General features: G+C 46.3%; 1 protein-coding gene across 2 annotated transcripts in view; it reads right to left on the reverse strand.

The window, feature by feature from the left end:
• SKAP2 (src kinase associated phosphoprotein 2) overlaps positions 1–27535 on the reverse strand; it is a 147846-nt gene that overhangs the window by 111695 nt on the left and 8616 nt on the right. For both annotated transcript variants that reach the window (XM_044679838.1, XM_044679837.1), the window contains exon 4: positions 19321–19428. In XM_044679838.1, the coding sequence (XP_044535773.1) occupies positions 19321–19428 (108 nt within the window). The remainder of the gene's footprint in view (positions 1–19320; positions 19429–27535) is intronic.

Consider the following 27535-nt stretch of genomic DNA (forward strand, 5'->3'; position numbering starts at 1 on the left):
CTTAGCATGCAGCCTTTGGCCCGGCCTGGCCCCAAACATGTTCATTTTTAAACAAACTGCAACCAGCCTTAGAAGCATTCCCCACGGCTGCTCGGAATCCCGGGTTGCTATTTCTTCCTTTCTTTTCAAGAGACAGCAGTCACAAGGAGATTGCCAGAGATCGTCAGCAGACAGCTGTTTGGTTTGATCAGGTATGTGACCGCCTGACCGTATCAGATCACTCAGCCTCCCCCTTCTCCCTTTTCTGGACCCTCCCCAGGTTGCCACCGAAGTGACTATTTATTAGTAAGTAAATACAGTGATGGTCATATTATGCATGGTGGTATGCCCTGAGGTCCTTTTATTGTGAAATGAGGGTATTTGCCCATACACACTTTATGTCTGTGTTAATGCCTGCACTTGCTTTAACTCTCCCTAAATCCCAAAACATGCCTCGAGATTTTTACTGCAAAATTCACGCCAAAGCACTTTTTTGTTTGTTTTAAATCACCAAAATGTTGTTATCTGCCATTAGCTTCTCATGGGAGTCAGAAACAGGAAGGGAAAGGGGAGGAAAAAAAAAAAAAGCCCGCTTGCTCCCAAGTTGAAAAAAAGTAGTTTAAAAAATTTGAATATGTGGAGCTAGAATTGACTATTTTTGACCTCAGCATTCTAATATCACATATACAGTTTTAATTTTGCATCCAGAATGACTCCAATGACATAGATAAAAACAAATTTTAAATTTTAAAATACACTGACAATAGAGTTTATTTTTTGCAATAACTATTCAGCCTGGATTACCAAAAAAAAGCATAATAGTCAAAAAGAAAAAAATGACAATCATCAAAAATAGCACAATAAAATTGGGGTTATCTGAGCCCAAATCCCTGTGCTGCAGGGCTCTCCTTGAATTTTTGCTACTAAAGACCAGGACATACAGTGTGAGTGAGAAAAGCCATAAAACCATAAAAAACATTTGCTTTTTCCTGTCCTGGCCCCCCAGGATCATAAAACCCAGACCATCTCCTTCCCGAATTTATCTTTTCTCACTTGTTTCTTAACTGCTGGGTTATAAATAGCTTTGTCTTCCATGGAAGACACACATTTTCTTCTGCAGACTCATTTCCTGTGGGAAATGATAGGCTCCAAATTCCATACGAATACTTTATCCAAATCCAAAGTTGGACGTCTATGGCTATCGATAAGAATTCTGATATTTCAGAGTGTAAAAATCCCAGCTAAAACCTGAATTTGTCCTCCAACGCTGCTGACGAAACGTACTCGGTTGTATTTTTTATTGAAAGATGCTGACAACAAGGCGGTATCAGTGAATCTACGTGGACCAGAAGCAGCATTGATTTTCTATCACTGGACCTACTGGGCAAAAACCAACAGGATCCCACTGCATGGGAGCAGGGCTCGCCGAGGTGGGAAAAAGCGTCTTTAAAAGCTAACATTCTGGGGCCTGACTGCATCCGAGACTTCCACAGATCTCCGTACTGTACGTCTTGCTCGTATTTTTATGAAATTATGGATCCTGTCGAAGCGTTGGGAAGCAAACCCCCAACCGGCTCTGGGCTGGCCTGGCCCACGACTCCTTTTGTCCGTCAATCGACAATAAAGTATTATTCTACCACCACAAAAGGAGAACCTTTGGAGGCAGCAGAGTTCTATGGGTTGTGCAAATGCCCAGTTGCTAAGAAGCAAATATGCTTCTCTTCTAATCAAATAGGCCAGCTCAGCAATGCCGCTGGCTCGGGGCAAGAAGCAAATTCCACCAGCCACAAACTTAGAAACAGCCTTGAATTATTTGTTGCTGACCGCTGGCTGAACCCTGTCCTGATGAGCACCATCACCATTAGCCACTACTCAATGTACTCCATCAGCCAATGGCAACAGCAGCATGGTAGGCTCAGGCTACGAGAAATTGATCAAACAGGGTAATGAGACTATTTCTTCATGGAGGTTATTTTAAATGAATATAAATATTTTCTTTCTACATAATTTGCCACAGAAAGGTCACTGAACTCTCTGTGATTCCAGAGAAAAATGCTACAGTATCCCCTTTACATATTTGAGTTAAGATAAAGCCAACAAACAATTCTGGGGGTTTTTGGATATTAAGCACAAATTCTAATGACCTGGCATCCCAGACAACAGATTAGCTATAATATTTTATCTGCCTATCGAGGTACGACCAAAAAGCTGATCGGATGCTATTTTAAAAATATAAAACTAATCCTGATTTACCAATTAAAAAACATTTGTAGGAGAACATTTCTGTTTAAAGATAGCACAATTAATCTCTCACATGGATGATTGTGAACCCATGAATCACGACGTATGTCTTCTTAGCTCGAGTTATTAAAATTTGATATAATTGTTGTAAATTATTTAGTGAAGAATTCATTTTTCTATAGCCTACCTCCTCCTGCTAGACAGTAGGATAAAATGCATGTTAACTCTTCCAGTTGGCATATGAATCATTTCGCTGACATCTGATCTAGCTCTCCTAACAGGGTGGCATTTATTGCTTCTTTTCCTATCCATACTTTAAACTGAATCACATACCAAAAAAAACAAAACAAAACAAAACAAAAAAACCCCTTAACTCTTGAATAATGGAACAGAAATGCATCCAAGTTTTTCTGCTCTAATATCATTCTAAAATTTTAACAGAGTACAATTTTTAGTTGCTCTATAAGAGACTGCTGAAATGGTATTTTTACAGTTAATTAAAATTATTTAGTTATTAGAAAACATTACTAACTCACATAATAGTAATAAAAACAATTCAAAATAAAGATTTCTAATATATTGGTAACCAACAATTACTCCAAGAAGGATTATGTATTATATATTTCATCTAAGAAGAAGCTTGGACTGGGAAAATATGCTTTCGTGGGGATAAGGTACTCTAAAAACTTGGTATAGATAGTGAATACAAGATGATCATGATGCATTAAACAATGTATTCCTTTCTATTCAATTAGGCAATGATGAGGCTACATCAAATGAAATTTGTCTAAATTTAAGAAACTTTAGTTTTTGAAAGTTAATATTACATTTTGGTTTAGGGAGGTAAGGCAGGCTTTGAATTCACTTATGATTTTTCCAGTCTGTTATCTGCCATTAATAAAAAAAAAATTTTTTTAGATTACCATACAATATATAAAGGAAGCTATTTAAAATTAGAAATGAAAGTTTCTGGTGATTTGAGAGATGAAATCCAATTAAATATCCTTTTCACAAATCTTTTGTTTATGAATGCTACCAAAGATAACTAGTTTACAAAATGAAAAAGAAAAAAAGCAAGAGAATGTCTCTAAAAAAAAAAAGCCAACAGATTGCTGCTGTGTGTTGTTAAATGTCAAACTATGCCACTTGATGGGCAAAGTAAGATAAGTTTCCTTCTTGGTGTAAAGGAAATATGAAAGCGGCCATTTCCCCATTGCGGATATTTAGAAATCCACTGATCTATTTGCCAGGATTTCAAAAACACAAAAATGAGGAAGAGGACACACACACACACACACACACACACTCTCAAAAGAAAATGAACAGTGTAGGACAACCTCTGTCCCTGATGTGAAGTTTCTCTCTTCTAAAAGGAAAAGCTACTAAAGGGTTCAGAAAGAATCGGGCCTTGAGGCTGGAGGGAGTGGGATCAAATACATGGTGCTTATTCTATTTTCCTCCCATAATCTAAGACTAGACAAAAATTCATAAATCTCTAAATAAAAATCAATAATCAGTTAAAGGAAAATTAGGACCCGGCAGTGAGAGACACCCTATCAACTGTCTAACAATATAACAAATTCAGTCTAAACCACAAAGAACCAATTTAACTTCTGGTGCCAAGGAGCCAGATGGCACTGCTGGAAAAAATTAAGTCTCCAGATTGGCAGCTCGACCCTGTGATTATTGCCCAAGGGAGGACAAAGTGGAAGAAAAGCGGGAGGTTCAGTAGGATGGGGATAAATCAATTATCACCAACTTGCTCCATCCTTCCCATGATATTTTAATAACAGGTTCTCAATACCATACAAGTGGATATTCATGGTTCGAATGGTTGCAGCGTGCTCCAAGGTAGGGAAGGAGGAAGCAAAGTGCATGAGAAACAATAACCAGAGAGAATGGGCTTCAGACAAACATTTGGGCCTTATTGTTTGGCCGCAGGAAACAGGCCCAAACAGAAGTTGAGGGACAGAGCCTGCTGCACTTGGCCCCGGCTACAAGTTGTCGCTGGTCCAGTTTTCTTTGTCAGGGCGCTCCTCTGAAAATACCGAGACACCCCTTTCCCCCTTTGCTTTCTACGCGGTGGCGGCGTTATCAACCATTGGCATATTTCTTTAAAAATTAATCCTTCAGTGGATTTAAATTCACAGGAAAAAGATGACTCCCAAGGACTATTTCATGACCTAAAGAATAATTTGCATTTTCTTGTATGTTAGTATGTTAGAGAGAAAACCACATCTCATGCATTTTAATGCGCATTTGAAAACATATGAAAGCCCAAATGAACTACATTTGCCCCAATTTGTAATACTTCTCCCACTTCCATCCTGCAATTCAATTCAACATTAATTAATCACCTATGATGTTCATGGCCTTACTGAAATCCAATCCACGAAATATCCAGTTAAAATTAAATAGTGTAAAAGAATGAAAAATACATAGTTAATATATGCAACTGCAAGAAATTCAGGACCAGTTTTTGCCATACTATTCCGATACGGGGCGGGGGGACATTTATTGAGCAGTAGCTGGGAAAATGTATGCTGAGATTTTGGCTTCCTGGTATTATCCTTGTAAGGTATGTTGTTGTTTCTGGGCATGTGGAGCTTTTTGGAATCATTTTCAAATGTGTAGATCAAAAAACCTAAAGTTTCCATCTTGATATAAAAAAACTCAGTAACCTACACATAAAATAGCTAAGAAGAAGACTTTTTAATTTATTTTTTTTAAACCCTCACCTTCCATCTTAGAATCAATATGGGTATTGGTTCTAAGGCAGGAGAGTGGTTAGGGCTGGGCCGTGGGGGTTAAGTGACTTGCCCAGGGTCACCACAGCTGGGAATTGTCTGAGGCCAAATTTGAACCCAGGACCTCCCATCTCTGGGCCTGACTCTCCATCCACTGAGCCACCCAGCTGCCCCCAGAGAAATTTTAAAGAGTGTTGATTGGTACGACTCATTGTTGGCCAAAAACAACGATTAGCCTTTGGAGTGAGTCTGGTTATTTTTATTAACTCCAAAATCAATCACATTTCCTTAGTAAATTTATCTGACTAAGAAATCAAGCTTATTTAAGCACATGAAAGCAGGAGAGAAAAGCAGCTTTAGAAAGGGGCTTCCTCGTCTGAAAAAATGAAGGCGTTGGGGCTCCCCGAGCCCCTTCAGCCCCTTGAGGACTCCGGCCCTGGAGGAGGGGGGCTCCTGGTGAAAGAGGAGTCCAATGGCCTCCACGTGCATCTGATCAGCGTCTCCGGAACCCCGTTCTGACGGATTCTGGCTCGAGGCAGGAGCGGCTCGGCTCGCCCCCCGTCTCGGTGCCTGGACGCCTGCCCTGGCTCATGGCCGGAATCATGGCCAGAGCACCGCGCGGCCATTTCCCAGACAGAGCTCAACGTGAACAAGGAGCCCTTAACAGCTCTGCTGGCCACCGAGAGGGAAGGGAGGCTGCCCACGGCCACTCCATCGCCATTCGGGGACAAACCTCCGGGAAAGGACAAGGGCGGTTTGGGTTCCACCGGCCAGTTCACACAGGCGGCCAGTTCACGCAGGCGCCCGGGCCGTAGTGCCCACGTGCAAAGAGGCTCATGAAAGTAGGAGTGCAAAGGGCACCTAATGGATTTTTAATAATAGATGAAAACGAGACCGAGGTGGCAGCATGAAAGAAAGGGAAGATGGAAATGATGAGAGCGGGAGAAGAGAAGGAGGCCGGCGAGGAATGGAGGCAGCTTCGCCTGCCCATCTTGGAGGGAAACTTCCAAAGGTAAGATGTTGAAAGTGGAGGCGCGCACCGGGAGAAGGTGAGCTTCAGACAACGCGGGTCACCCCGTTACTCTAGATCTAAATATCCCCCCGAAAGAAACCCGCCGCCCAGAGTCCTGAGCTATCGTGCCTTTGGCGGCGAGGTCTGCTAACGAGCAGATGTCGCTGTCACCATTTCAAATACATGCCATCAAGAGAATAAACAGCTTTAATATGATTTTATGATAAAAATATCATCCATCCAAGTATAGGTCTATTTCATTTTAAGACAACTTAATACATGAAGATCCACATTTGTGCAATAAAATTCGGATGTGACTATTTCTGTTTGTAGAAGCGGCATGTGCTGATGCCTCCAAAGACATCCTCCTTTCACGGCGGGCGGCTCTGGGGTGGACACAGGTTTTCGGGCCGGCCCCTTGCCCACGGCCCCCCAAGTGAACTTCAAAGACACTCACCGTGCGGAGGCTAGGAATTTGTTGGCCACAGCAACTTGGGGTCTTCAATCTATATTTTCTTTTTCACTCAGAACTTAATAATTACCAACAAACACAACGTCACAAGTTACAAAGAACAAGATTCTTTTTTTTTAAACCCTCACCTTCTGCCTTAGAATCAATACCGTGTATTGGTTCCAAGGAAAAATGGTCAGGGCTAGGCAATGGGGGGGAAGTGACTGAGGCCAAATCTGAACCCAGGACTTCCTGTCTCTAGGCCTGGCTCTCCATCCACTGAGCCGCCCAGCTGCCCCCAAAGAACCAGATTCTATAAGAAACTATGAACACAAATCTGGCCTCAATTACCTCCCAGCTGTGTGACCCTGGGGAAGTCACTTGGCTCCCACTGCCTCGCCCTTACTGCTCTTCTGCCTTAGAACCAAGACAGTATTGTTTAAATAGAATTTCAAATTTAACTTAAATTTAAAAGTTTAAAATAAAAAAAGAAACTATGAGCCTATTTCAGATAGTCTTAAAAGAACATACTCAACTTAATTGCCCTTCTGTAATTCTCTGGGGGCTTTTCCCACGTATCTGTAATATGCCATTGATGCTGGGTTTTCCCATTTCCATCATTATGCACTAATTCATGCCCAGCCCGCTGAGCAGAGTCAGTAGCGCCTCCCTGTCCTCCTTTACGCCGTGCCCCACACGTGCCCGCCTCTGCAGCCTCCCGGGCATCTGCGCCCGCCGCCCGCCTGCCTGCTCGGCCCCTCCGCGGCGCCCTGCCTCCACGTCTTGGCTCGGACCCCCTCCCTGCCTGGAGAGGCCCTTCGGGCAGGCCTCCCTGCCCGGCGCCCGTCCTCCTCAGCCCCACAGCCGGCGCAGGCTTAAGTCCTGGTGGGGGCGCCAACATGGCGAGCTTCTCCATCCAGATGTGCGCATTATTCCTCATCTGTAAAAGGGGGTGACGAGAGCCCCCCATCCCTGGTCGAGGCCAGGAAAGCAGCGCCGTGTCTATTCTTGTCCCTCATTATCTTCTCCGCTGAATGTCCGCCCGCCGTGCACAGGGACGATTCCGTTCTTGGTGCCCCGCACAGTGACGGGCACCTGGAGGGGCTGAATACTTCCTGACGGACGATCGTCTCCTCAGGTTCCTGAAGCTTTGCCAGGACGCCCCCAAACGCCCAGGTCCCCCATTCCGGGAGCCCTACAACGTCGGTGCTAGCCAAGGAGAAGGGAAGCCTCTGAGGTTTCCAAGGGGACGTGAACCCCATTTGTTCTGCAGCACCCACAGGTATGGAACCCCTTCCCTGGGGCTTTGGGGAGGCGCACACGAGTTCCTGTACTCCAATGTGCTCTGCAGCCCTTAAAGCCAGGTAGAAATGAGAACGAAATGTATAGGAACAGGCCTGGGGCTTTGGGCAGGGACAAGCTCGGCCTGCATGGACACGGGGACCCCCTGGAAGCTTTAGTAAAGGATGAGGGAGCAGAAGAAAGGAAGCATCCTGACCGTCCTCCCCTGGCCAGGCCAGTCTCACGCCCCTAGCCAAGTGCCTGACCACCAGGCAGGGTCCCCTAGAGGGGAGAGCCTGGCCATGAGCCCCCTGGAGGGTATCCCCCAAGAAGATCACCTGAAACAGCCACAGAGGTTTAGCCTGGGGAAGTCCTGGAGGGACAGGGCCGAGGCCCAGGAAGGGGTGAAAGGCCACCGTGAACCAGACAGACACCACATTTCTACAGCTGGGCGCTATGGGTCAGAACCGGGAGCGAACTCAGAGACGCTTTAGTGTCTGAGGCCACTGTTACGATTAAAAATGATAAGGACTGAGATAATAAGAGAAATTCGTAGTTTAATTAAAGCCATGGCCATGTTGGTAAAATATATATGACTGCGCCTGCCCAGCTTTTAGATTTACCGCCAGAGCAGCCCCTCAGGAAGATCCAGAGGCCTTCTTTTGGCCCTCCTCTGAATTTAAACTGCCCCCTGCGTGGGGACCTTTGACGTCCCCACGCCCTAAGACCCATTGGAATCATGGGTAATGTAGCCTCAAAGTCTCCCACATGTCCATAGGGAGTCTGCTAGACACTTCCCTGAATTTAAAACAAACACCACGAAGGCCTTCCTGGCCATCGGAGCTCCCCCAAAGTGGAATGAGCTGCCTGGGGGGGGGGGCTCCCCTTCATGAGAGGTCTTCAAGCAGCAGACACTGACCTGGTCTGGGATGGATCAGAAGAGATCTGCTGTCAGGGACAAGCTGGACGGAGATGGCCTCTGGGGTCCCATGATGGGGGGAGAGGACCCCAATTCAGATCCTACCTCAGCCTCTCACAGCGTGCAATGACCTTGACTAAGACACCTTGGCTGTCCCATTGCCTCCCCTACAAATCTCCTTACTGGACTGGATCGGGGCTTCTTAGACCCTTCTCTTGAACAACTCTACTTTGCCATCTCTGGCTTCCTTGTAATCTTGGGCATTAAAACCATCGTCCTCAGAAGGGTCCAGAGGCTTCGGGGGGGAGGGGGAGCTGACTTCCAAAGGGGCCCAGGATGCCAACAAAGAGAGAATTCCTGGTTCGAGGGTTTCTGGGGTCTTTCCAATCCCCCATCTGAGATCTTTTCATTGCTTCCTTCTCTGAAGAGTCAGTGATTGCATCTGTGGGGTCCTGCTGGTGTTACTCATCTTGACCAAACCCCTAATTTCTAGTTTCTAGGAAAGTCTTAGGAAAGTCAATGAAAAGAAATCCGTATTAAGTCCATACCTCATCTTGGACAAAAGTTAACGGTGCTCAGACTCTCGCCACTAAGGAAAAAGTAGCTTTCTTACGTGGAAGAACTTTAATAGATACGTAAAAAAGCTAGACATGGACGCTTAAAAAGGAGCCACCGTGCTTTGGGCGGCGATGACCATTCACAGGCAGAAGGGCCTTGGCGGCCGGCCATCCAGTCTGACCCTAACATACATGCCTTTTATGCGGGATTTGCAAAGCCAAAGAAAGCAAGAGGAGCGGGAAAGGAGCCGGGCTGGTCTGAGGGAGAGCCGATGGCCTACAAGGTCCCCTGGTCTCCCACACACACGCTGTCAAGAGCCTGAGAACCTCCCCAGCACCTGCAGGTGTCCCTCCACAGCGGGACCCCAAGACTTGGGCAGGGGCTCCCACACTGAGAAGGGGTCATATGATCCAAGAGTAAAGGCGAGTGGCAGGAAAGGATTCCCACTTTTTTCACTGCAGAGACAGGAAAGCGGGGGAGGAATTATTGCTATTTTCTGGGTGAGATCAATTGAACACATCTGATCAGTTTTACAAAGTACAAGGAGCGTCCGAGTGGTCAGTGTCCTCCTCTCTCGAGGCCCTTGAGAAGCCTCCCTTCCACACTGTCCCAGGGCATCCTGGGCAGCAGCCCTCCTCTCCAGAGACCCCGTTGAGTTCGCTACTCTCCCCGTTTCTACTTTCTTTAGTCCCATTTCAACAAGCTCGTATTTAGCACCAGTTTCATCCAAGGTGCCCTGCCCAATGCCAGGCCAGGGACAAAACCAGGGTCCCCATCTCTGTGGGGAGTCCATTCTCCAGAAAGGCTTCCTGGAGGAGGTGAGCTCTGAAGGAAGCTACAGAGGGAAAGAGTGCCTTCCAGACAAGTGGACCCAGGAAGCAGGACCACAGTGCATCCTTCCCCTTTTTCCCAAAGACAAAAGGTTGGGGGCCCCTGGGCAGGGAAAGGAGGAGGCGCAGAACCCTCCTCCACAGTGGGTCCGGCAGGCCTATGGAGAGACCCCAAAACGGACCTGGGCCCTTCTCTTCGCTCCCCAAACTCTCCTGAAGCACTGGGGGGGGGTCTGTCCGCTTCTATTTCTGACAACTCCCAGATCTCTCTGAGCACCCAGTATTCTCCCAGAGACACCCCACATGTCCTCGTCCCCAGGATGAGAGCCACGCATGGACCAGCAACACCCCTGACGTCTGGGTGCCCATCGGAGCACCAAGAGCAGCCCTGGAAGGGCTCCTGAGAAAAGTGTCTCACACACACTCACACTCACACACACTCACACACATACGCGTGTCCTCACACACACATAATTCAAAGAGGGCGAAATTGCAAGATTTCTACAGAGCAGAGAATGGGAGAAAATTCCCCTTTCGGCCAGATGCAGAGTAATTGCGGTGTTCAAGCTGGGGTGCTGAGAGCCTACTTTAATTAACAAATCTATCTCCCCGTTCCTTAGAATAAAAGAGCTCCCTATTTGGGGCGAGCGCGTGCTTGGGAGGGAAAAGTGGAGGAACTCTTCAGCTGCCCCACTGAGTGTCCCCGGCGCTGCCCACCTCTCTACTGAGAGGGCTCTGCTTGACTCTCCACGGCAGCGTGGGAGGGGGAGGAAGTCACTGCCGTTCATCACCTTGAATCCAGAGCCGTAGGAGGACCAGACTGAAGCGGCAGGGCCAGGGCCAAGGCCAGGCGTTCTGACACCATTTCCAGAAGCCACGTGCCACGGAGAGGGCCTTCCCTTGCACAAAGCGGGGGGCCCCCGGGAGCCCCGCTTGAAGGGTGGCTGACTTCTCCCTTTCACTAGTCATAAGCCCAGGTGAAAAGGGCAGGAGCGAGAAGTGGAGCAAAAAAGCCTTTTCTTCTTGCCTCGGGAATGAGCCTTTGCCAATAGGATGCGGAGAATTGAACTCATTAAGTTAATGTGCATAAAAAGCACTTAGACGCACATGGCTTAATCTTGAGACAGTCATTTGCCAGTGGAAAGCTCCGCCAGGTAGCCTAGACCCCAAAGCACTGGGCGCTGGGCAGAAGGGGCAGCCGGGGAGCGCCAGCGGGCACGCAGGGCCTCGGGGCTGGCTGGGAGATGCCCAGCGAGTGGTCTAACCTCAGAGGGTCTCCGCGTCGTCTAGGCGGGGAGAGCCTTGCTGAACCCGACCCTCTCCGAGGCTTGAAGTCAGGGGTCCACGGGCCGGTGTCCCGGGCTCTCTCCTCCTTGTTTGGGGTGAGACGCCCCAAGGACTTGGCCCCGGTCCGTGGAGCCGGGAGGGCAGAGAAGCTCCACTGCCAGGCGGCTCACATCCTAACAAGAAATGGAAGCTAAGGAGAGGGAACAGCAAGGCTGCTCCTTGGGGCCAGCGGGGAGGCCTTCCCTCTGCCAGTAACCGCAGCACCAGGAGTCTGGGGGCTTCTGAGGTCTCTGAGAAAGCACCTGGAAGCCCCCCAAAGGCCCTACCGGCTCAGCAAGCACAGCCCCCGAGGGCCAGAGGTCTCTATCAGGCCAGGCTGAGGCCCCCCAACAGACCCCCGGGCTCTGCCCTATCAGACACCATCCAGGAGATCCACCGGCACTCTTCGGGGGGCGGAAGAAGGCAGGAACAAGGAGGAGGGGCCCCTCTCTCGGTGTGAGGACGTGGCTGGCCTGAAGGCCGGCACTGGGGTCTCAGCAGCCAGCGAGGGATCGGCCCAGTCCCAGGTGATCCCCCCCTTGGCCATGGGTATGGGAGACTCCACGGGCACGAGAAAATCACGGGCACGAGAAAATCACGGGCACGAGAAAATCACGGTAATGGTCCAGCCCCCTGGAGGGAAGCACTTATTTCCAGCGTCATTCAATAAAGGCCAAGACTCTGGTTAGCCCCATGGAGCTCCGTGTAATGGGATTTAACCTGTACACAAATCCCATTTAGAAGGAATCCCCCAAAGGGTCCTGCTTCAGACAATTCCACATTGTATTAGTAAAAAGGGGAAGCACATTCTTGTTCCAAATTCAATCGACTAGAATTTCCCCTTAACTAACCAAGAACAGGCCACAGAAAAGCCCAGAAGGGACAGAAGCACTGGGACCCTTGGGCTGGGCCCGGGCCAAGGACGGGCTCCGCTGCGCTGCCTCAGAAGCTTTTCCTGGCCAGGGCCCAGGCCGCCATCTTTGTGCCTTCTCCCACCGCCCGGGGGCTCTTCTGGGGCCAGGCAGGACAGTCCTTCCCGCCACAGGGTGGCCTTGGGACGCTTGAAGCCGGTTCTTGAGCCACCCCCACCTCACCTTCTCTTGCCAGGCTCCCCGCGGCCATCCCTGGACATGGCGGCTCGTGGACGTGCTTGCGGCAGGGCGGCTGAGGCGAGCAGCACACGGAGGCCCCGCCAGCGTGGCCCTTCCAGGCTGCTCCCAGCCCAGATCGCTCCCGGGACCTGGGACGGGCACTGCCCAAACCCAACGGAAGGCTTCCCACGTGTTCCGGCCAAAGTTCATCCTGCCGGAGTCGGCCCCACCGCCGGGCAGCCTCCTCGCTCTCCGTCCGCTCTGGCGTCCTCAGAAAGGCGGGAAGAGCGCCACGTGCGGGCCTTCATTAGCGGAGTCCCCGACCAAAAGGCTGCCCGACTCCGGGCACTGCGCTGGAGGCCAGAGAAGACAGGCCGAGGCCCAGAAGCACGGACTCACGTCCGGGCACGTCAGGACACGCCGGCTCTCTTCCCTGGAGCCGCTCACGAGGCCTAGCCCGGGGCCTGGCCCACAGCGGGCGCCTGATAGATCCGGGTCTTGAATTGGATTTCTGACGTCATAACCCAAACTGGTTAGTCATTGAGTCCGCATTTAGGAAGCACCTGCTGTATGCCGGGCACCAGGGCGGTGGACAGACACCCCAGCTCGGATCCGTGATGGCTGTGAGCTGGGCTGACCGAAATTCAGGGTCCCCGAGGGACGGAGAAGGCGCCGAGGCCCCCGAAGGAGGGCGCTTCCCGTCGCCTCGGAGCTCCCATGCCAGGGGAGCCCCCAGCACGGTCCTCCCTGAACAGGCCAGACGGGGGGGTCGGCGCAAGCCCAACAGCCCCCCATTCAATACAGGATGGGCCCGTTGCCCCCAGCCCTGCCCACATGGGACTTTGCCTGGGGAAGATGGCGGCCCTGTGGCCAGAAGTGCCCGGCTGCCCAGGAGGAGGACTAGAGGCAGGCAGAGGCCGGCCCTCAGGGAACGTTAGTCAAGAAGGCCCAGCAGAAATGAGGCACAGCCGAGACAAGAAAGGCCGGGGGCGAGGGGGGGGGTTAACGTTTATACAAATAACGAGCCCCATTTGGGGACAGCCGAGGGGGCGCCGTGCTGGGGATGGCCACGAGGTGGGGGTGACGCGGGCCCGGGGGTCGGGAGGCGCTGGGGCCGGGCCCAGAGCTTTGGCCCGGAGTCAGCGCATGGAGAGGCCCGCAGAGCCCCCGGGAGCGGATGGGGTCACCGACCAAGGAAGAAGAGGAGGGAGTCTGGGGCAGAGCTCTGGGGCACACCGCCAGCACCCACACACGCAGTGCCAGGCCTCCCTGGGGCTGCCACCTCTATTTATTTTCTCAGAAAAAGAGAGGAGCAGCTGGATGGCTCAGTGGATGGAGAACCAGGCCTTTAGACGGGAGGTTCTGGGTTCAAATCTAACCTCAAGACACTTCCTAGCTCTGTGACGCTGGCAAGTCTAGCCCTTATGGCTCCTCTGCCTTGGAACAGAGACTCTCGCACTCAGCAGGGATCATTCTAAGATGGAAAAGAAGAGTTTTTTAAAAAGGAGACAACAAAAAAGAAATTAAAATAAATGAATGACTGCCTGTTGACTGCCTGGAAAGATGCGACTTGCTCCAGGCCAGAAGCCCAGGGTGGGCCATGACTGGAAGGCAGGCCTCGTGCCTCGGGGTTTGCTGCCCTCCCCGGGGCTCCTCTCCCAGGCGCCCCCAGCAGACATGGGATTCCTCTCCCAAGGCCTCGGGAGGCTTCCCCCAAATGGGCCGCTCCCCAGTCACCTCCCCTTTTTTTCTTCTGGTCCAAACCAGTGATTCCATCTGAGAGGAGAACCCCCAGGGTGGACAGTCCTCCTGCCAATGGAAGAGTGTCCGAGAAGGGCCTGCCGTGTCCCAGAGGCCCAGCCCCCCGGCCCCCCGGCCCGGCTCCCTGCCCACTGATCCAGCCCAGCGCCTCACTCCACTCAGTTCCCACGTAGGACAAACAAGTGATGGACTGGCCTTTCCACAGGACGTTCAGGCCGTCCTCTACGACACTTGGGTACTGTTAGATATCTCTTAGTGAACCAAAATCGATATTTATTGAAACGCGTCCTGTCTTTCCAGCCACACCCCGAGTCCCCCGAGGGCCGTCCCCCAGAAGGGGTTCCTGATTGCTCCTGGAGGGGCGATCTTGGACTGGCTCATCTCCAGCTCTAGAGCGGTGCTCAAGTCCCCTGCTGGGCAGCTCCTCGGGCAAAATATGAACTACACAGACTACGGACTAAACGCTGTCGTCGTGTGTTCGATTCCCCTGAACCGAGCACAGCCAGCCTCTTCGTCACAGGCTGAGCACGAGAAAAGGAAGCCTGAAAAAGGATTCGCCTAACAGAGGCTGCCAGAGCCAAGTCCGGCCAACCTTCCGGCCAACCGGCAGCTTTCAGAAGAATATGAAAAATAGACAAAATGAGAGCTTTCCTGCGGCGAGAGAATGCCCGGCGAAGGTGGGAGGCTCTTGGGGAGGCTGTTGGGGGGCCCTGGGCTCTCAAACGAGGCTCCCCCCGCCGTCCATCAGAGGCCGGGGGAGCGCCGGCCGAGTGGGGTAAGGAATGGACGTTGGGCAGGACGGAGCCGCTCCCCAAAGGTGGCTTTTTCGAATCTATGCATAATGGAGGTAGCCCGGAGAAGTCACGATTTAAAGGAATCCTGGGGGTGATTTTGTAAAGCAGAAACAAAACCTTTTTGTAAAGTGAATAATCACCCGCAATGTATCTGTTTTTAAATCCAAATGTTCCTGCGCCAAATCTGTTTCAAGTACACCAGAGGAAAAAAGGTCAAAATGATCGATGGCAAGCGAGTGTCTCGGCTGCGTCTGTCCCTGAGCTGCTCCCGCAGTTCCTAAACTCCCATTTCTTAACACAAGCTGATTTGTCTAGAATCTTTTTTTTCCCAAGAAAAATAATATAGGCGCGGAGAACTAGCTAGTTGAGGCTTCTCTTCTTTCCCCGCTCTAGATGCCTCTCCCCGAAGGATTCCAGGTCCTTATCCATGCAGGGATCCCGGCCTCGATGGACCGGCCTGGGCGGCAAATGCCCCAGAGGGTCTCTGAACCTTCCAGTGGCAGAAAAGCAGGCTTCTGGCCTCCTGCCCTCCCTGCCTGCCAGGGAGACTTCTGAAAGCCCGGGGCGGCTGAAGTGGAAGCTACTGCTACGTATTAACTCAGAATATTTCCAAAAGTTTATACTTCTCCAGAAGGAGAAATCACTTTTAAAAGTGACAAATGACCGAAGAATAGGAAATTATCCGAGAAGAGGAAATCATCACACATTAGCTTCCCCCAGTGCTACCGCCCACTTCATCCACCCCACTGACCCCATCATAATTGTGTTAACATACTTGAAAGGGAAAGTACCTTTAATACAGGATATTGAGTTCCATTATCTATATTATTTTATTTGATGACAACTTGCCTAATTCACGTCCGTACTCTAATATACTTGGGAGCACGATAGCATCAAAATTTAAGAAGCCAATTTGCTAGATTATTTTTCTTGAATAATTCTCAAATTAAAACATACAATAAAAATGAACTTTCAAATGATTTATACGTTATTTCCTTCGACCGCCTTTGCCAAAAGAAAATTTGGCTTTATTTTTAGAATCATTTACAAATAAAAAGACTTTTTCTTCCAAAGCATTTTAGTATTTTATTTGTTTTTACTGTTGAATTTATAATTTATTTCCCACCAGAAAAAAAAATGTTTCCAAATATAGATAGAAAAAAAAAGTGTTACACTATTTTATGTTCTGAGGCATACACAAATTTGTCACCGCTGATGTTACAACAAACCGAGCCATCAATAAGGTACGGGTTCTTTTTCTTTTTTCTTTTTTAAACGTACCACTCAGAAATCAATTATCTCAACTCTTTTGTATAGAGAAGTAAGTAGCACACCTTTCAAGCAACTGGTATTAATGAGCAGACATGACTATAGAATCTCCATCTGTTTTTCTGACAAAGCTGTGGCTACTCCAGCCTCTCATTGAAATTCCATTAATCCAGAGCTCCAAGGTCCAATGCGAAAATCAAAACTCCATCTAACCCTTTATCAGCTCACAATAACCTACAAGTGAACTCTGCCTGTTAGCATGCAGCAAGTTATGATTTTGCTATCCATCAGGCTCTCGGCCAATAAAAGAAAGCGGGCAGCAAACGGCCTGTCTGGCAGGCTTGGGAAGGTTTGTTGTTGTTTTCGGCCCCTTCCCCTTCCTGTAGGGTGTCTGGACTTTGCGAGATTATGCATTATTCTCCTTTGCTGTGATTTAATTGCTACTAGCAATCAAGTCGAAACATCACTGAAGTGTGCTTGAATTTCATTAGAAGATATAACTTATGCTACTTTCCTACAGTACCTAATAAACCATAAAGAAACCAAAACACATATGGCTTGAGGGAATAACTGGAAAATTAGGTGGCCATTTGGGAACTGAGTGAACTTTTGAACCAGAGGAACAGAGAAAAAGAAATATTAAAGGGAAAGACAGACTTAGAATGCACACAGAGATGTGCAGGTTTGACCTTTTCAGTACCTTGAAAATTACATTAGCATTATGAAAAATACATATCATGCTTAGAGTTTATAATCCATCAAAGTTTAGATACTGGGTTAGAGCCTACCATAAGGTAAAAGTCAAAAGGACAAAACAACAATCAGATTTGACAAAAGGCCTTTGGGTGACCTGCGCTAATTTAGTTATACTGATTGTTAAATGCATTATCTTTTTAGTAATTAATACATCATTAGGGCTGAGATCACATGACGAAAGAAAATGATTCAGCAAGGAATACAACGCCAATAAAAAAGGAAAGGCCCAGAAAAAGGGATGCAGGGAACTAAATGATATTTTATGACTGGCAGGGCGCAGTCTGAGCAGTGGGGCTGGTGCTTGTTTGTTTGCTTAATTCATAAAAATAAAGTCTAAGAAAAAAATTAACCCTATAAACAATGTTGTTAAACTACATGGGCGACAAATAAGCTAAAACTTACATCTGCAGGGTCTAAATGTTGAAATGTTTTATTCCAGTACTCATCAGAATGAGGCAGATATTTCTCAAAAGCTAGCATAAACGACGGTTTCATGTCACCATGTAGGCTCAGACATCTTCTAATGCCTTGCCTGCTCTTTGGGGGCTCTGCATGGATCCCCTATACACCTAGCCCTGGACGCATCCTAATCATAGCTTGATGACTTATAAGAAAGGAAGCATGTAATTAATTTGTTTTGATAATTTAATAACCATCCAGGCTTCCTAACAAAATTCACTGAAGGATTCCTCAGTCATGTGGATATTTCACTTGCCGAGGTCTTTTTTTTTTTTTTTTTTTGGTTTGATTTGGTTTGGTTTGATTTTAAGGAAGGTCTCAAAATTATCATTAAATTCTGCTTTACAAAAATACAAATTATTTTTCCATAGACTATGAATAATTCATATTTATATTTTCTGACAGAATTATGCTTACTTGAAGGCAAAAAGATTTTACTTTATAAGCCAAAAAAGCTCAACTCGGTAAACAAAAAGAATTCCTGCTTTTATCTGAAAATAATGTCTTATCAATAGCAAAACATTCCCTATTAGAAAATATGCCTTTGAACCCTGGACTACGTAAGTTAATGCTCTGTTTGGATGAGAAAGCCAGGACGGAAGAGAAAGCAGCATCTTTTAAAATATGAAAGCAAAAACAAAAAACCAACGTCTTTTTCCTTAAAAAGAGAAGCTCGAGGTTTACCCAAATGTAGAACTCAACATCAAATGAATATGATTATTATTGCTACACATTGTGCAAAGTTCTGAGCATAAAAAAAAGATTGTGTTATTCTGAATCAGTGGTTAGAATGTTTATCACTTATGCACGTACTTGACTTATCCCTGCTCTGCAATAGACATAATTTTATACCTCATAAAAGCAATTTATGCTTCCAAAGGGAATAATCTGGATAACATAAAATGTGGAGTGCTCTGTTGCGGGAAGCATATTTTCATTCAGCAATTGTATTTAGAGATGGAACTGCACAGTTTGATCATCATATCATGGCAGAAGGCATAAATCACGCCTATGTCTATATGAAACTTTCAGTGCCACAAATTAATATGCATGGCTAATTTATCGATACACATACTTAATTTATAGCTATATATCACCCTTATCAGGTTCTGTATGGTGGAGACACAGCCAATGTGTCTGTTCTCAAAAGAAAAAAGCACACACTGCAACAAAAACAGGTTTCATAATTTTTGATATTAGATAATGTCTGTGCTAGCATGAAAATATTCAAATAATTAACCGTTATCACTGATTAAATATAAAATCTCAAAGCAACTTTTGTCTTTTTTTTTAAGGAACAGATCCAGAAGGGGGAAAAAAATGTATTCAGAAGAAGCACTGAATGAAAGCCTATCTCAATGTGAGGAGGCACTGTAGGAATAATTAATTTAATATTTTATGAGCCCATTTTGCATGAAGTTTGCAGGAAAAATATCAATCAAGCAAACTGTTTCATTATTTATAAAATAAATAATACAGCAAGCCATTAAGAAGCATAATAAAATTAAGCAAGAATCTGATAATATTAAATTAACCAACAATGGGCCGCTAAAGATATTCACAAAAATGTTCTGAGCTCCCTCAAATTCTTCAAAGAATGATTCCCGAGAAAAGGGGTATTTGAGCTAAACTCCTCGGTTCTTGGGATAAGGTCAGTATGCTCCCGGTACCACTAGAGAGAGCTCTTCAGTTCCTTAAAGGTTCTCGGAAAGGTAAGCAAACGCCCAGCTGGCTGCCGAGGCCCACATCCTCCCTTATCTGCTTTCCAACGAGGACATCATGCCAGACATGGCCACCATTCATACAGAGCACCAAGAAAGGTAACGTGCGGGAAACGGCTACATACCGTCAGACGGCGCCTCGTCGTCTTTTTCATAGCGATCGGATGTTTGGGAGAGCGTATCTGGAGGCCCCGGAAAAGGATCATCATATTCTTCTCCATCTTCTATATCGACTATAAAGAATTAAAGAAAACCCTTTTACAACGTGAGAATCTGAAACAAGGCTTCTCTGACAAAAGAATCTTAAATTAGGTCAGTAAATATAGCAAGCTGTGCTTTCGAAATGAGCCAAGGCTCGACCCTATTGTGGTTTACATCCAGCTCCACTTGGATCTTTCCAGAAAAAAAAAAAAATAACCTGTTTTAGGTGTTCTGAAAGGATATTCTCTCTCAAATTAGGAAATCTGTTGCTGCAAACAAGCCTCCAAAAAAAAGTGTTCAAAAATCCCCCGAAAAGGGATTCCAGCCAAACTTTCAAGTTCTACAATAACAAAAAAACAGGGAGAATAGACCATCTGAAGCTGTTTGCCATCGAGTTATTATAAGAGCACAAAGGGACGTGAGATGAGGAAATGGCCCTAATTGTACTACAGAGATCATCCACTTTTGGGAAAAATGCTTTTTAACAACTTATTAAAAAATGCGAGTCAGCTTGCAGCATGTTTACCTGTTGGCCTTTGCTTTCTTTTCAATGATTTTTTAAGCATTCTGGCCACTTTCCTCCTTGGTTTTCTGTTCTTGGTGTCTACCACAAGCTTTGAAAAAGTATGTTTTACGAACATTTTGGCAGTCTCACGTGAGAAGATTTAGACTTGCAGTGAGACCCAAGGAGAGGCATGGCAGGAGTCTCACTCTCCTGGGCAGCTGGAGCACCACTCTGGCACCTGCCAAAGGGCCAGGCTCTCCCGCAGCCCTTGCCAGCCGACGAGGGCGGTCTATGCCCGACGCTCTCCATGCCCTGTCACGCTTGCCCCATAGGATGACTATTTGGAGGGCTCTCTTTCAAGGTTCTGGTCAAAGTAACCAAAGAGTGCCCGTCTGCCTTTATTTCCCTGGACGTGGCCATCTGCCAGGCGCTGGTCATCCTGGTCCTTCCTAAGCAGGCACGGGGTGCCCCACACTCTAGCCAAGGCTATGGCCACTGCCAAACGCACCGCGGCACGCACGAGGCTGCCTCGATAGCTGCCACTTTCAAGTGGGATTTCAAGGAATAAGGCTAACTCTTCCCATCTTTCTTTGAGTGTCTCTCTTTTCAGATACTCAAAGCACTTCATAAACACTCAGTTTACAATTCTTCTAGAAAATAATTATGAGAATAGGCTAACGCTCATTTCAAAGAGAGGCTAACAAAAGGAAAAAGCTGTAAAGATAGTGCCAAAGCTACAGCTTTGGGCACAGGACCGCATTTCCCAGACCAGTCATTGGATGATGATGATGATGATGATAATAATAATAATAATAATAATAATAATAATAATAATAATAGGCATAACTGATGTAGAACTTTAAGGTCTGCAGAAGACTCTGCAGATGTTCTCTGGTGGGATCCCAAGTCTTTGGACTCGGGTTCCAGGACGTGGGAGCAGAGCCCTTGAATTCTCTAAGAAGGCCTCCTCACTCAGGTCAGAATTCTCTTGCTCCACACTTCGCAGGCTCTCCCTCCAGATCACTGCTGCTTTCCAGGGAATTACTTCGACAAAAGCTGTTCTAGTCTTTATCTGGCAAATACTCTTAAGATTCCTGGAATCCATCCAGAGGTGGATGGATAAAAAGCCGAGTCCAATAACAGATACAGACCTATTTTGGCCACGTTACCATGACCTTCTCGGACAAAGACAATAACTACTTAACACCACTTTGAAAGATTATCCAAAAGAAATTTCCAAAGACAATTCGTTTGGGTTGGGCATAATAAAAAATTGCCTGGTGCTTTACAAAACGATAAGGATATGTATATGTCTGCTGACAGAACTGAAGGTCCTTCTGGGAAGGGCTGACATCTGCCCATTCCGGTCCATCTCGGGGGTCTGAAGACCACCCAAACCACGCTGTCAAGGATTATTCCTATTCTACGCAGATGAGGGCACATCTTACAGTGAACACGGAGATGTAGGACAGGTGATTTTTTTAAAATGACATATTCCTGCTACAGTCAACAAGACTGAGTATAACATTGAGGGTGAACAGTAAAAAAACAAACAAACCAACAAATATTTCTGGCAAATCTGAAGGGCATCTTTTAAAGTGAAAGTTTTCAAATAGCCTGAGTTTATGGAGCACTCTGGGGTTTACAAAGCACTTTTCTATATGCTGCCTCATTTTATCCTCCTTCTCTAAGAGGCCTCTGCTAAACAAGGTGAGGAATCCCAAGTGACTCTGTTTTATAATAGGAATGACAATTATTCATCAGTGATCTGACATGTTGATCGGTATGTTTTAAGCTTTGCAGTTTTTATTTAAGGCTGAAAGAAACTGTCTGCAATTCACCCATTCTGAAATCATGAAGCTCATTGAAATAGTTTTTTTTTTTTAAACCATCGGCAGTTTCTGGAGAGATTTATACTGAGAATAGAGTAACTTCAGGACATCGGCTCAGATTTATGCCTTCATTTTTTTTAGTTTAGCTGAGATTAACTCAGAGGTCACTGTCACAAGAGAATCACGTCGCCCTCCCTCTCCCCCCCCCCCCCAAAGGAGAGGGCGAGCATGTGTTTACAGTATAGCCCCCCTGGGTCCTTCCAGGGCAGCCCAACGAGCTCTCTTTCTCCCTCCTTCACACCTTTAGGGGGTTTATTCTATTCTACTGGCCCAGAAACAGTAAAAGCCACTGAGAGCTTCCTTTAAGGTTCATCGGTGCTACGTGGAAACTCGAGCAGAGGGGTCGCTGTTGAGCAGCGTAAAGCCTTGCTTCCCTCCAGGGAGTCTCAGTATTTGCAAATATACCTGTAAAGACATACATAAATTAAAAGGAAAATGTTCAACTTGTATTTATGTAATAGGAAGCCGAACTCCCCACCAACAATGGCAGCAGGTAAACGCAGCCAATACAATTTACGGATCTAATTGAAAGCATTACCGCCTAATCAGACATCTAAAAGAAAAGCGTGCTCAAAGGAAATGTCTCCAGAATCATTAGTTGGCAGCCCTTCTATTACAATCACACATAATGTCAGCAGTGCCTTGAGCCTGGGCCAATGACAACAGCATAAATTTTGCATCTCATTTCTGTGGTCATAAAATTAATGATCAGTTTAAAAATACTTCTTTGTAAAAGTTATTGCACAAAGAAAAGACATGAATGTGTCCCTGTTATGTACTCACAAGGATAATTACGGGGTTGTTGCTCATTAATACTGTTTCTTATTTCCCTAGAAAAGCATTTGATTTATCCTACAACTTTCAGAAGTTTAATTAACGATACAAAGTTAACTGTCTAAAAGGCACTGATTCCATTCTCGGCTTTCTTTCATTTCAGGAGCGACTGACGTCTGGCAGAAGAATATGGTGTATGGTATTAACTCCCAGAAGTTTCCTTCTTGGGAAAACGATGTTTAAAGGTAAACTATTTGGAATCAAATCCTCATCATCCATTTTGCTTGATTTTTGTATGCTCAAATAGCATCCGATAAGGGCCCAGATAGGCTGGCCGATTTCTAAGCCAATTGCACAATTAAACAGATATGTTTTCTACCACTGCCTAAAACAGATGAGAAAAAAATAACAATTTATCCTTTTTTAAAAAGCGCAATCCTAGCTTTTCCCCCAAAAAATGTAATATCAATTACGAAATAATAAATACTCATTCAGCCCATTTTATGGTTTATTTTTTTAAAAAGTGACTTGAGGTAAAATGACTTGTATGAGTCCTAAATTAGAATCTAGAAATGTTAATCCTCATTCTTTGTGTTTGGTTTACTAAGCTGTATCTCCAAACACTAAAACACAACTGAACAAAATGGATTAGGGTCTGTAACCTGACATTTGAGACAGGAAACTGCTCTGTCATAAAACTTTGCAGGGCTCTGGCCAGCACCAGTAGGCCCTTGCTCTCGGTCACTTTTATGATATGATGGCTTATTTATTGCAATAAATTTGAACATCAAAAGGCAGCTACTTCCACCAAAGTGAAAAAAAGGCTGAAAAATCAGAATACAGTGTCTCAAGCATTACCTTTGAAATAGATTCCCACCTACTGCCGAGGGGCCCCAGAACCTCAGACACGCTTATGGCATTTGTACATGGACGAGAGGGGAACAATACCAGCGAGGCAGTTGCTCAAATTTCGTCCTGGAGCCAACTTTCAAGCTAAAGTATGTTGTGTGGGGAGGAGCAACGCGAAGGGACTAAGAGGCCTTCCCTAAATTCCAGGAGCTCCTTCCCTGGTGTCGAGGCCGCAGCCCGCTGCAGGCCAAATAAAAAGAGGGTCCGTCATACTCACCATAAAAACCATTTGTTCTGGCCACTAATAAACTTCAGAGATGATACCTGGCGTGTGACAGAACATGCACGAGTATGGGCACGTGGGCCCATCTTAAAGAGGATGATATGGGAAAACTGTCCTCTAACTAAACATATATGCATTTATTCACTATTCGCCATATAATAATGCTGTTGTCTTATGGGCCGTGGCATATCCTATTATCTGAGGGAACAGAAACAGCTCGTTTAGAAGGGTGGATGTTCCATCCATTTTTAATCAGCTTCTAACAGCCATCAAAACCAACTTCTTATTCACCCACACTCAGAAAATTGTATGTATGAATTCTCTGAAATTTAGGTTTAAGAAACTATGTAAGAACAATCCTCTGAGCTCCTGTCACTTCTTTTAAGGCAGGTATGGCTCTCGTTAGGCAGTGGGTAGGTTCCTCACATGTGTAAAATTAACTTTTCTAAATTAACTCCTATTTAGAAATCAGAATTCTTAAGCAGCATCCTGTGGGCCTCCATTCTCACAGAGAACTAGGACAGGGCCTAGAGAATATGACTGGCCCAAGGTCACAGCTTAAGTAATGGGGCCTGGCCAGAATCAAGGCCTCAGGATTCAAAGATCAACACTGTTTTACTCTGTTAAACCACTTGGAAAGCTCACCCGTTCAGCAGAGGGTCGGCTGAAGTCTTTCAGCTCCAGTTACCTTTTCTGTAAAACCAGATTCCTATGCGTTGTGAACCATAAGCAAGATTTCTGGTTAAATTTCACTAATACAAATAAAATGTTTCCCAAAGTTCCATGCGTTTAAGCCATTTACTCTCTTATCTGACAAGCCCCGCCCCTACTCAATAAAATGCTCCGGAGGTCAGAGTGTTTTAAGAAAGAAGGGCTCGGTCTAAAATCTAAAATAAAAAATTACCCAGGCTAAAGGGAGGGGAAAAAGAAAAAAGAAAAACTCCAAACTGTTTGACAAGAACAAGGTGAACTAGGAAGGAGTTCTCAAGGTCTAGATTAAAATCACGTAAGAGAAAACAATGTGAGGAACAACTTGCTATTTTTACCCCAAAAACTCAGTACTACCTCATGGATGAGGCTTCTCAGCTAAAAGGTCTGTAGAGGTACAAGGCAGGTTTTCAACACACTTAAGGAGAATTTCAAAACAGTTGTCCCATTCTGATGACTTCTTTCAGCTCCTCGGAGGACTCTAAAAATTAGCATTAGCTTCCACGAAGCTATTTTGGTGCCTCTTCTGGGGAGACAAATGCACTTGGGGAGCAGATAATAATCAGAGCTACCATCGAGATAAAGCTTTAAAGTTGGCAAATCACTTTATAAATATGATCTCATTTGATCCTCACAATGACCCTGGGAAGGAGGGAGGGGTGATTATTATCCCCATTTTGTAGATGAAAAGTTAACAGTCAGGCTCCAGCGCTCGGGGCCCCAGGGGTTCTGGAAGAGTCTCCCCATCAACACGCACAAGGTAATCTTACCCCGAAATAGAAAGAAAAAAACCCCTCCAACTTAATGCTCTGACTATTACATTGTTTTATTCATTTCAGGAATTGTCAGACCTCCAGAAAAGGCAAACTTTGTCCTTTCAAGGGTGTGTATATGTAGGCCTTCATGTAAGGGAGGGGGAGCTCTGTTTGCTTTAAAAACACTAATAACTAAAGAAATAGTTACATTAGAAATTAATATACTTGGAAATTACGCTTTTTTGAGTAATATCCACCTGGGTGTTTGGTAGTAGTTGTTTTTTCAATAAAGACTAGCTAGGATTGGACTAAGCGCTCCCAGCACAGGCCCTTCATCAATTCTCCATGATGGATTGTTGATTACAGTCATGTCTTGTATTTGACTGCTGTTGAAAGAAGAAAAAACACAGAGGACTCTAAAGATTGCTTTTGGGCAACTTGAAAATGTTGGAGGGAGGCTGCCTCGGGTCACTTAAAGATGACCCACAGGAACCCACGGGAGGTACGGGCCACGGCCAAAAAGAAGAGTAGAACTTTGGGCTAACAGCTGAAAACTTCAGTGGGAGATGCTGAGAAGGTCCTTTCTAACCCTCCAGCTTCTCTCCCTCTGTGTGTGTGTGTCTGTCTGTCTCTCCTCTTCCCATTCCCCTTACCCCCCCCCCCCCACACACACACAGAGTCAGAATTATGTCGTCTATGCTGACCAATTCTTGGGTTTGCACCCAAATGTGAACACATTCATGATTTAACAAACTTGGTTTTTTGTTTTGTTTTGTTTTTTCATTCAGTTTAACAAACTTGCTTTTAGAAGAGCTTCTAGCGGGGCAGTGGGAGCCCCACGGCTCCCTCTTCCTCGGGCTCTTGCTAGGTCTCCATGGGGGCCACCTCACGCTGTCTCATCTTGCTTTCCAGCAGGGCCTGCCGGGGATGAGCCGGTCCAAGAGAACCACACAGTCCCGGACCGTGTACAGATTGCTTGATCTCTTAGGAGCCGGGGCTCGCCTCTCGATTTCTAACAAGTGACTTTCTCTTCTCCTCAATAAGGCGTACCTGAGAGGGTCCCAAAGGAGAATCCCAAAAGGGAGCGTCCCAAATCATCGCTATTAAACCCTCTGCAGCTCCCAGTGGGGTTTTGTCTTCTCGTGCCTGCTTAACTTCCAGTTCTGCACTTCTCGGATATGCCTGCAATTAGGCTACAATGAAGGCCTCGGTACAGTTGTGGACTAAACTGGAACTATTTCTAGACCAAAAGTCACGCGTGTGTTTCTCTTCCTCTCTTTAAAAGGGGGAAATGCAGCCTCTACATGACATTATACTAACCTAAGGCTACTGCTAAATTCAAAAGAAGGTTTTAAAAGGCTCGGCTGTTCAAATGCATGAGGTCGCTTAATATTTAACTAATCAAATTGTAGCATGAATACATTTTACTTGAAGAGAAAATGACTGGAACTCACTGCAGAGTGAAGGCAGAGATGGGGGGAGGGTGTTTATTTAAGCGAGAATACCTCAATTGTTTTAAAAGAAAAAAATGTTTCTGGGGGGGTGGGGGGCCCTGGACTGCTGGGATGCCATCCATACTTCTCGGGCTACTTTTAAAGGGTTTTCTAAAATGACTTCAGGTTTGTAGAGAGAAGCGCTCAGTTTGTTAAAGCTGTCAGTGCCGGCTCCCTCTCAGATGGCACAGACACGAATTATGCTGTGGCATCTGCTGTCCCCGGTTAAAAGGTGCCACGCGATCCCCCCCCCCCCCCCATCCAGAATCTGGCTTCGCATGGGCTTTGCTGACCTCACACTGTGACCCTCATACCAGCATCCACAGGCTCCGGGTCACGACCTCATGAATTTGCATCATGGAAATGAGGGCCACTGCAGGTTGGGTTTCAGATCTGGAGCCTGGAGGGAGCGCTGGGGAGGGCTCTGGCTTCTCTAATCTGATTTCTGCTCGCTTCTATCAGAAAACCTGACATGCCCCAGAATCCAGATTTTATTTCGAGCCCCATGAAACTCACGCAGGGCTTCAAGTCTCTTTCTGAGATCTGAAAATGCCGGAAGGCTCGCTTTGGCACTTTTTTTTTTTAATCCAAATTTTTGCAGCTTTGAAATGATTCTTTTGAAAGCAACCGTTCAAAATAATTTCTTAATCAAAAATGATTTTAAAATATCAAACTGCAATGACCAGAATATAAAAATTCCTTTAGGCATCTGCCTGAACAAACTCGTCGCCTCTCTCTCAAATTGTCCATCGACTTTTAAGGAGCATCGGCCTCGTTTTTGCTTCTATTTTATAGTCAATGGGTAACATCAGCTCCATTACCTTTCCTACCACATTTTTCCTGTAATACACTTTGAGTAACATAAGCCCTAAAAATGTTA

Source organism: Gracilinanus agilis, chromosome 5 (assembly GCF_016433145.1).
Source record: "Gracilinanus agilis isolate LMUSP501 chromosome 5, AgileGrace, whole genome shotgun sequence".
Taxonomy (NCBI): Eukaryota; Metazoa; Chordata; class Mammalia; order Didelphimorphia; family Didelphidae; genus Gracilinanus; species Gracilinanus agilis.